This window comes from Alligator sinensis, unplaced genomic scaffold, assembly GCF_000455745.1.
Source record: "Alligator sinensis unplaced genomic scaffold, ASM45574v1 scaffold191_1, whole genome shotgun sequence".
In the NCBI taxonomy this organism is placed as follows: Eukaryota; Metazoa; Chordata; order Crocodylia; family Alligatoridae; genus Alligator; species Alligator sinensis.
Window position 1 is genome coordinate 1422477 of NW_005842282.1, and position 10677 is coordinate 1433153.

General features: G+C 40.5%; 1 protein-coding gene across 3 annotated transcripts in view; it reads left to right on the forward strand.

Moving 5' to 3' along the window:
• POP1 (POP1 homolog, ribonuclease P/MRP subunit) overlaps positions 1-9028 on the forward strand; it is a 40165-nt gene extending 31137 nt beyond the window's left edge. For all 3 annotated transcript variants that reach the window (XM_025209317.1, XM_006028005.3, XM_025209318.1), the window contains 4 exons: positions 846-1037; positions 1993-2147; positions 4796-5134; positions 6791-9028. In XM_025209317.1, the coding sequence (XP_025065102.1) occupies positions 846-1037; positions 1993-2147; positions 4796-5134; positions 6791-7445 (1341 nt within the window). In that variant the 3' untranslated portion in view covers positions 7446-9028. The remainder of the gene's footprint in view (positions 1-845; positions 1038-1992; positions 2148-4795; positions 5135-6790) is intronic.
• The last annotated feature ends 1649 nt before the right edge of the window (positions 9029-10677 follow it).

Consider the following 10677-nt stretch of genomic DNA (forward strand, 5'->3'; position numbering starts at 1 on the left):
AGGGCTGCAAGTTCTTCACTGCTCTTTTTTAAGATGAGATACTATTTGTGTGACAGTAATATCTGTCTGAATACTCTCTTGATGTTGAACTGGCTTCACATTCTGTGGAATGACCACCTTGCATAAATAATGAAAGCACTTGCAAAGTATTTTTATGTAATACAATAAAAATTACTGCGTGCATAATAACATTTGTGCATACGACCACAAACGTTAATGCTTTAATAGCTGTGCAGAGCTAACATCAAGGAAATATAAGGATGTAGTATATTTAAAAGAATTGAAGTACTGTATATTTTTAGTTGCTTTGATACTAGTGGTTTTTAATAATAGATGATTGAGGACCCCTCAGTACTGATTTTTTTTTTTTTTTTTTTTTTTTTACATTTGTAGCTATGACATTGGCTCCCAGTATTAGTTTATAAACTAGAGTTCCTTTTTTCCTTTTCTTCCTAACCAAAACTGGCAATGGTTTGATTTCATGTTTGAATTATAATGAGTTTTTCTAGAAGTTTGCATTTCTACATTATCATCTTAAGCTTCATTACCTGCTCCGTAGTATAGTAACCTGGTACCCTGATGTGCAAATACTGCAGTCTCTTGAGTAGAATAAAACCCTGCTGCAATTAATATTTCTTTTATGGGCATCCTAAGTTGGATGTAAACCATTTTTTGTTTATAGTAAAGATAGATTTAAATATACATAGAATAACCTGTGTAGAATCTGCCTATTGATTGTAATAAGAACATCCCTTTGAGTATGTATTTGGAATAGTTCAATGAAAGAAGAAAATTGTTGACCAAATTATGAAGAATTTTCCTAACTGCTTTGAATCTCGTCTCAGGATTTAAACCGCATGAGAAGTGAACTGTTAGTACCTGGATCACGGCTTGACTTGGGTCCTCGCGAAACCAAGATTCCTATACTTTTGGTTCAGCAACCAGGGAAAGTGGCTGGAGAAGATCGACCAGGATGGGGAAGTGGCTGGGATATCTATCTTCCGAAAGGCTGGGGCATGGCTTTCTGGATTCCTTTTGTAAGCAACTTTCATTACAAATTGCAGGCAAATATGACCGATTAAAACGGAATTTGGTCTGATCAGTGGCCATCTGGGGAAACTTGTCCTGCTGCACTCCCTTTATGGCTACTGAATCAAAGTTTCATTTTAAGGAATGCATGTGAACCTTGCCCCAAAGGTGGGTTAATATATCTTTCAAACTTAATAATCAGCCATAGTTGTTCCCACTGTGGAATTGTGATGAAACATGAAATGAAGCTTTGATTGGGGGGCAGGATGAGAGAACATGTGCTGAAGTGTAACTTCAATCTTTCTGCTTTTAAGGGTGTTTATTTAAAAAAACATTAAAAAAACTTGTGTATTCTAGGAGCTTGCAAAAGGTCATCTATGACACCCCCTGCCAAGCTTGTAGTCCAGCTCTGATTGGACCATCACCAGCGGCTGCCTAATGGAGGTGATCTATCTGAGCCAAGATTAGCAATCTCTGATTGCTCTCCTGTTTCAGAGAGCTCAAAACATTTTAATTAGACAGAATACTCTTGCCTTGTTGCTTGGAAAATTCAGCTTTGATCATTTAAAGATAGATAGGTTTTGCATCTTCTGCAGTTCACTTTATAGCTGTATGTGGATGGAAGACTTGTGCTGATGTTTGTTGCATAATAAAGGAGAGATTGGTCAGTGGCTTTGCTCATGACAGGACAATCCTGGCAAGCTTTACAATTATAGTCCATGAAATCATTCTCCAGATTTTCTGATAGTTTTTGAAGATTAAACTAAAGAAGCATAAATGGAACCAGGATATCATCTAAATGAATCTTGAGAGCTGTAAGATCCATGCTTTAAGTTCATCTTCACAACTAAAGCAACAGAAGTTCAGTGTTCCTAGGCAATAAAGTCCTGATGTTCCAAGATGCTTCAGCTGACATTCTTTAATTAGGAGTCTTAGAAAAATACTGATGTTATTACCTTGCAGATATATCAAGGTGTACGAGTTGGTGGCTTGCAAGAGGCTTTGAAACATTCTGAATATAAAAGAATACCTCATATTCCAGATGATTACCCAGACTGTCCTGCTGGAATTCAGTTTGCCAAAGAACTAGAAAGCAATCTTTTTGAAAAATTCAAGAGGTAAAATTTAATTTATCCAAGATTGATTTTTTTTTTTTATTATTTAGAAAATTGGCCTATTTTTTTAAGTGATATTCCCTAAAAAATGTCATGATCTGTTGTTGCCTTGTTTAATTTCTAGAATTATGTTTTGTTGAGAACCTCTGTTCATGTTTGAAATGTGATTATTACAAGAAAAAATGGTGTTCTGTAGAAAGTAAGTGCTCTGTTAATAGCACCCATAAATTAATTTAAACCTTTTTAGATCCACACTTACGTTCATTCATAAAGTTTTAATGTGATGGTGGATAACACAGTGGAGTAAACAAAGCCATAAATTTCAAGCTCTGTTAGCATCAAATAGGGGAAAAATCAATTTCTGCCAAATGCAGAAAGATAAAGTTAGTGAGAAGGCATTTTGAGATCAGGTTTCTAAAAGCATTGTACAAATAATGGGGCATGCAGTAATTAATACTTGATAGTATAATTAACGTCAGGCAAAATAATTCTTGTATTCTAATTATTTGTCTCTGTTGTCACAGAAAATAACCTCAAACTTTTTTCAATTTTATTTAAGCTAGGTTTGCCTCTCATCAGCCATGTCAAATACACTTGTGGGAGCTCATTGATTAGAAGAAACAGAAGGAAACAGATTTGGCTGTATATGGCAAACAACATGACAACAGCTGCCAATATGAAGCAACGAGCAATCTTACAATGCAGTGGTGCTCACAGTTTTGGGCCCTGTGCTGTCCGCACATGCCAGGATTGGGCCCCGTGCCTCCACCACCCAGATGGAGCCCGATCCCAGCTGGGCAGGGATGACATGGGTCCCCAGGGCCCAATCTCAGCCAGGCAGAAGTGGCACAGAACCTGGTGCCACACCCACCTGGCTGGAATCAGGCTCCAGGGGCCACACACATTGGGAACAGGTCCCGTGTACCTGATGTAGCATGCAGGGCCACAGCCCGCAGGGACCACTCCACTAGGATCCATGGGGAGAGCACTGTAGGACAGATGACATAACGCTGGAGGCTGGATCTGGGCCACAGACCATGGGGTTGAGCACTCCTGCTATAATCTCTTAGATAAGGTGCTTCTATAAGAGATAGGGAAGGAAAAATACTACAGTAAAAGACATTCCTACAATAGGAGAAGCTAATTTAGAATATTATGTACATTTCTGGTCAGTGGGTTCAAAAGACATTGAGCTGGAAGTTACAGAGAAGGGCTACTGAAGTGAATAAGGGAATGGAGAATGTACCTTACTGGGGCAAGATTAAAAGAACTTGGTTGTTTATTCTAACTTTGTGAAGACTGAGAGGGGAAATGATTACTCTATAAATACACGAGAGACAGAAAAATATTTAAATTATAGGATAATTCTGGTACAAGATTAAATAGGAACAGCTTGATCATGAATAGGGACCTACTGAATTTGGGGCAGCTGCCCCCTGATTTTTCAGGCAAAACATGGGGTCCAGCAGCCATTTTGCAGGTAGAGTGCAGCTTTCCCCCCACCTCTGATTGGCTAAGGGGTCCAGGTTGCCCCACCCCTTGCCACTGGTTGGCTGTGAGGGCTGCCAGTCATGCAGTCTTGCTGCCAATTGGTGGAAAGGAGTTGGGGGCACGTGATAGTAGCCCTTGCAGCCAATCTGTGGTGAGGAGCGGGGGCAGCAGCCATCTTCCCGGCAGCCCTTCAAGTGGGCAGGCCTCACTCCCCCTTCCCCACTTCTGTGGGCTGCTGCAGTGCCCTAAGGACTGCTGGCTTCCTCTGAGGAACCTGCATTTTCTTTTCAGTAAGCTTTTTTTTCTTGCAGATTTCACAGGCATTACCCAATTTTGTGGGCAGTGCCAGATTTCACAAAATCACGATTTCAGTAGGTCCCTAATTGTGAATGAAATGAGACTGAAAACTAGAGAGAGATTTGTAGCCATCAAAGGAGTGAAGTTCTAGTATGGCCCTCCAAACAAGGTCATAAACCTTGTTTCAAGAGAGAACTTGGTAAGTTAACAAAAGGGACAGTTAATGGCAGGGACAAGGGAGGGGTGATCTAGAGATGGAGTCAAAGCATGTAGTATGAGACTTCAAAAGCTCAGTTTGTGAATACTCCTGCAAGGGAGTTCAAAGGAAACTTAATCACTGTGCAGGCTGGTTGAATCTAAGGAAGATATCTGGTGGCATGGTGCTTAGCCTCATTGATGATGCAGGCAGGAGTCTGGTAGCAGAGGTCAAAAACTAGAGAAAACAGTCTAATGAGTTGCAGTTTCCTGGCAGCAAGGAAAGGTTGAGCACTGGAATGAATGTTTGCCTTGGGGGCATAGTAAACTTGTAGTCTCTCAGGATTCTTGAGTTTGCTATTGTCTTTAGGATGTGCTTTAATTTAGATGATGGGGAAAATCTACCGTTTGTGTGTGCAAGTAAGGAAGGTCAGGCCAGGTGGTTGTGACAGCCCTTTTTGGATTAGATTTTTTTTCCTTGGTTAGTTCTTCCACTCAAGTTTGCAATATGCTTACGCTACTTGCTGCATCCTATTTATATTATATTTAGTAATATTTAATCCATTAATCCCATGCTTCAGGGTTTATACTAATGCATTGTAATGAATGCTGTTTCTCTGTTCTAAATTAAATATGGGAAGTTCTTCCATTTCCTTTTTATTATTTAGGCGCCCACCTGCAAAAAGGGCAAACTATGTCAAACTTGGCACCCTGACCCCTTTCCTCTGCCCATGGGAACAACTAACCCAGAACTGGGAAGAAAGAAACAAAACACAAGCAAAATCTACACGTATGTCAGAAATTAAGAGATGTGTGACTGAAAAGCAGGCTCCTAATGATCCACAGCCCAGAGTAGGCACAGAGTCTTCTCATGAGACTAGCCAGATGGAAGAAAACATGGAAACAACATGCTCTCAAGGGAATGTAATCACGGAAATATTGAATGAGGTCCAAGACTTGGGCAAGAAAGACGGAGTTGTAGCAAGTAATCGCTTCATTGTTCTCAGGTATGACAGAGTGGCTTCAGAAGCATGCAAGATGTTACTTGCCGCTATAAAGGTGCTTTATATAATTGGGAAGCAACAAAAAGCCATAATTGTTTTGAGTTTCCTCATTCCTTGGAGTATGGATATGGGGAAATGAGTTTGGCCTGGTAGATTTCTCATACCCTGGTGGGGATGCGACTGATCAAAAGTTGTACTAAGGATAAAAATCTGCTACAATAACAATTCTTCCTCCTCTCTCTTCGTGGAACTGGTGACTGGGCACAGGAATGAGCCCTCTTTAAACTACTTTTTAAGTTGGCACTTGTTTGGGAATGCTGATATGCTTCATGCCTCTGGCGGGAGGAATATTTTAGAGGCTCCTGATTCACTTTACCTGAAGAAATTAGCATCTTATAATCTACAAGAAAAAAAATCATGCACCTAAAAGCATTTATCAGCTACTTAAAAACTGCCTCTTTAGCACCTTTTCTTGCATTCTTGTCTATAATATATGAATATGGACTATGATTGTCACAGTCTATAGAGGAAATAGGCAAGGATTTTTGTGGGCAGTATATTTTATTGGACCAACTGCACGTTTAGGATAGACTTAGAAAAACTTTCAAATGCAATGTATTCTTCTTAAGTAATGCATTATGTTCAGAAACTTGTTTGAGGATGCATACAGGTGTTCTGTTTCTACCAGGAGAATTGCCACTCTCCCAGTAGAAACTCTGAGCATACAAGCATTTGTTCAATTTCTTCTGAAAGAAACATGCAGCCTCTGAGAGAGAGATCTTCTAGGTTTCTCTTGTGAGAGAAACTCTCTTGCAAGAATGAACTTCTGGTCAGGTCTGGTCCAAGAGGAGAGTGGACTAGACCAGCGAGGCAGTGCTTCCTACCTCTTTCCCAAACCAGTAACAGAGTGGAAGAAGCTGTCCCCCGGTCTGGCAAAGTCATGGCATGTCTTTTCCCACTACTGCAGTCTCCCTGGGGACTGGAACAAGCAGAGCCACAGCTCCCCATTCCTTCCCCAGATTGGGATCACCCCAGTCTGGTGAAGGTATGGAGAGCAGAGGAGCGGGGATGGTTGCAGGCTGGAACCTGTATGCTCCCCCTCCTGGAAAGTTTTCTACCATTTGAAATTCCTCACATGTTTCACCACTACTAGAAATGAAAGCCTGTTTGGCATAAATCTGTCCCAACTGTGCAGCTGGTATGATTAAAAATATCACCCACAAAACTGCTTTCCCCTTGCATGTTTCCTGCACCATCACAGGTATAACATCTCTCCAGCACTACCAAAAAGTAGAGCGAATTAGCAGTTTCATCTGATTTTAGAACAGTGCTTAAGTAAGAGGATGTGTTTGTGCATGTAAAGAGAAGTGCCTGGATGTGAGTCTTTCATTCTGTGTAATTAGTACATGCACTGAAGAAAGGTAAATCTGACTTAAACAGTCCACTTTGAAGGCTCTAAGGAAGCAGTAGTATAACCACATGGCTTTTAATTGGCCAGCACCCCTTTCTCTTTTTAATTTTAAGACCTTTACACACATACTCAAAAAGCTGTTGAGGGCCTTATTTTGAAAATAGAAACATTAATTTTCAGTACCCCTTCTGGTGTTTTTGTAATATATTTTTCCAAGTATCCCTAACACATCTTTATACCTCAAACAGGAGCACAGAATTATTAAAGCAATTATCAGCCTGGTGCCGGCCTACTTCTGGAAGAGGTTGGAGGGGACGCACTGCTTCCAGACAGGGGCAGAAGGAAATGACTGAAGATGTCCTCTTACCAATCTTTAAGTGCTACCCGAGGGCACTTGTGTGGGTCACCTTCTCTTTACTGCGAAAGGGTACCCCTGAGTTGCATACCATGGTTTGCATTCCAACCAAGGAAGACTTTCTGCACCTAAGTGAAGACAAGCTCTTCTGTGGTCCTGAAGAACCCAAACACAGTGACATATTCAAGCACAAGATAGTAAAACTAAAAGAGAGAAAAAAGAAAAAAGACCGTGGGAAAACTCTAGAAAGTTCTGCTTCTAGTAGCCTGGAGGCAAATGCAGTTGAGGAGCAGAAAAACCTAGTTCTTGGATTATGGTGTGACCCTTTATCAGATGTAACTTCACATTGCTCTAGAATTCTCTTAGGGTTTGTCACTCGAGGAGATTTTTCATTGGCTGATGGCTGTGGAGAAGCACTGGGATTTGTTAGCTTGACAGGATTACTACATATGTTATCCAGTCAACCAGAAGATAAAAAAGGCTTTGTTTTGTTAAGAACTCCAGGGTCTCGGCAATACAGATTTGCTAGACTCACTATTGAGGTATAAATGGTCATTATAATAAAATAGTACACAGACAGTTCCAGTATTATTCCTTGTATAAAGTCTGTGGACTTTTAAATTAGAGACAGGAATTAGAAGAAATGATTATATGACTCAGTTATGTAATGAGCAGTATGAAAATACTTAGAAAACTAGTATCCTATATTAGTTAACCAGTTAACCAGCTAATCTACTGATAACATATATTGCTCAAAGGTTCTGAGTACAAAAATGATTATCTTGTTTGGCGAGCAGGCATATTTTTTAATTTTAGTACAATTGAAACAAATGTTATCAGTGATTCATACCCTTGCAATGCTTCCACAAAAAAATCTGGTTATGGACTGATGCAGTTCATTATTCTGCTAACTGCTTGCTGTCTTGGCTGGTGTACATAACAAATGGCTTTCCTGGATTCTTAAATCTTGCAGCTAAGGAAGTCTGGCTGCAGCAAGGTGAACCTGATACAGTACAAACTTTTTTTTTCCTTGAGAAACTCGGTGCTTAAATAAAAGCATCCTACGTTAGAAATACCGACTGCAGATTTGGTTATTATAATGTATATCTACCAAAATGTCTCTTTCTGCGTTGGTGTGAACATTTTTTCAAAAAGACCTTTTCTTTTTTGTATAAACATCTTCATTGTAATTTAACTGACAAAATGGGTTTTGGTCTACTGTGTAAACAAAAATGGCTAAAAAGTGGAGCCTGAACTACTTGAAAGTTTAAGTTTGCTGAAGTGCTTTAAATGGGATCCTTGATACCCTACATTCATTAATAGAGCGAATGGGTTATATTTAAATGTAAGTAAAGTCAAACAAGTTAGAAATCACTGTCAATAAATGAGTTCCATGTTATTTTGATTACCTTAACAGCTGAAAAGTGTCTCTAAATGTAGAGGATTTCAGCATTTTTTGACAAGAAACAGGAGAATTCAGTCCTTGCAAGGAAAAATGTCTTCTGGTAGTTTTAAGATGTAAATTTTCATCATTGGATTAACTCAAATTTTATGTTAATGATTTGGGCTGTCTCATGATGCATTCTATTGTAGTTTGGCTTTTAATTTTTGTAAAATCAGCTAGAGCCTGACATTTTTCTTTATTCCCTATATTTGGACAACACAAGCCAACTGGGAGTATAAACATTGTCTCATCACTTACAGAATTCTTAAAGCATTACAGTTCACCTTTTAAAAAAATGACAGCCTTCAATTTCCAGTCATTCTAGTACAGAGTTCTGAGAACGAAGATGAATGTTAAACTAGATAATTGAATAATTGTAGCTTGCAGACAGCCTGATGCAAATGCTTACCGGAAGGTGGCATTCCCCTAACTAACATTCAAGTAAATATACAACTTTCTTTTTACGAGTTTTATGTTTGATTCTTTAAATTTGAAATGAAAATCTAAATATGAAACAATGTATTGATCATACAGTATTTGGAAATGAATTCACACATTTAAGTTGAATTTAAAAGAATCACAAAAATCAGCATTGTTTTTCTTCTACAGATATGATATATTTTACAAACATGAAAAGGTTTCTGTTGAACTGTGTAACATAGTAATTATTTGGCCATTACTGAATTAAACAACTATAGTAATATGTTGTCTGCATTTACTGGGAATCTTTATGGGGGAGGGAGGGGCGGGAATGGAAGCAAGACATTGGTTGCACAGAAGAGTCATCCAGAATCCAGTGAAGCCAAAATAATATAGAACAATTGATGGATTTGTGTTTAGAATATCTATACATCTAAAATGCCTGGACAAGAATCTTAAATTCTCCAGGTAGGCTCCATGATACAGGTGGGTGAATCTTCAGAATGGTTCCCAAGTTTGTACACAAGTCATACCACTCATTAAACAACACCTTTGGCATTACTGCATCACATTAACTACAAAGGTAGGCCATGTTGGCCCTTTAGGCTGTGTCCACATGAACATGAATGTTTGTTTTCCTGGCACAGGAAGCAGTGGCACACCTTGTGCTGCTGCTACTTGTCCCCAGGGAATGCCTGTGGCAGGTTACCCCGGGTAGGGTAGAGGAGGCTGGGGCCAGCACTGGCCCCAGCAGCCTTACCTGGGTGCCTCAGAGAGCTGCAGCCAGTGATCCTGCTGCTCAGAGCCTGGCTGGCGGCCAGAGTGTGGCTCTGGTTGGCCAGGCTCCGGTTTTAGGTGGTGCATGCTGCTGCTGTGTGTGCTACCCCACGTTTTTTCATGCAGGGAACGCCTGAATGTGCGGTGTGTGGCACTGCAGGGAGGCATAATCTTTTGTAGTCAATAGCCCTATGCCGTCAAGTGCAATGAATTCTTCATTGTATCTGATGACATAGGCTGTCGCCTACAGAAGGTTTGTGCCTTTCTGAACCATTTAGACTCTTAGGAAGTTGTTCTCAAGTGATTCAGAATCGGGGCACCCTCTGCAACTTTTATGAAGGTTCTCAGTTGGCTGTTGCTGCTACTACCTGGTAAAACTGCCCTGTTTGCCTGCTGCACACCCAAACCAGCAAGGGCCAGTGTTGTGGCATGTACATGATAACCCTAAAGCATGCAGGAGATACTGCTTGTGCTGCAGCCCTTGATCTGACCCTTCCCAGCATTGCCTGGAAACAGATACATGGGACAGGTAGAACTGTCCCATGTGCCTCTGCTCCCAGGAAGAACAGAGTGGAAGGGGAGAGCTGAACTGGGAAGAACTGCAGCCAGAGCCAGCTCTCCTGCTTGCTTTAGAGACTCTAAGGCAAGAGACGTGTGCTTGTGCTACAGCCCTGCATTACATGCAATGTGATTTTACCCCGTCACTGCAGCAGTGACACTCCTGAAAGGGTTTAGCAGCACCCCAAGGTGTTGTGGGTCCCCAGTTGAGAGCTGTTCTAATGAGCCACCATGCCCTGCCTTCTGCCTGACTTCAACTAACACAGCTAACTATGTCTCTAGCAAAGAGCTATGACAATGTGCTCAGTGGTGGGTTTGCAGAGGAGCAACATTCCCCAATGTAACTTAGAATGGAATCCTGCTATAAATTGTTCACAATTGCCTCTGGATCGTGTGTTATGTCCACATCTGATAAAGCAATCACCATTATGGGAATAAACTGAAACCTGTTTTTGCAGTTTCAGGCAGTATGTTGTAAAGCTTTGTTGTTATACTGACACTGTGCACTAGATGTCCCCATAGGAAAAAACTTCAGTCTTTCAGGCCTAGGCTTCACATGTTCTCCATGTGTTGTTGAACAC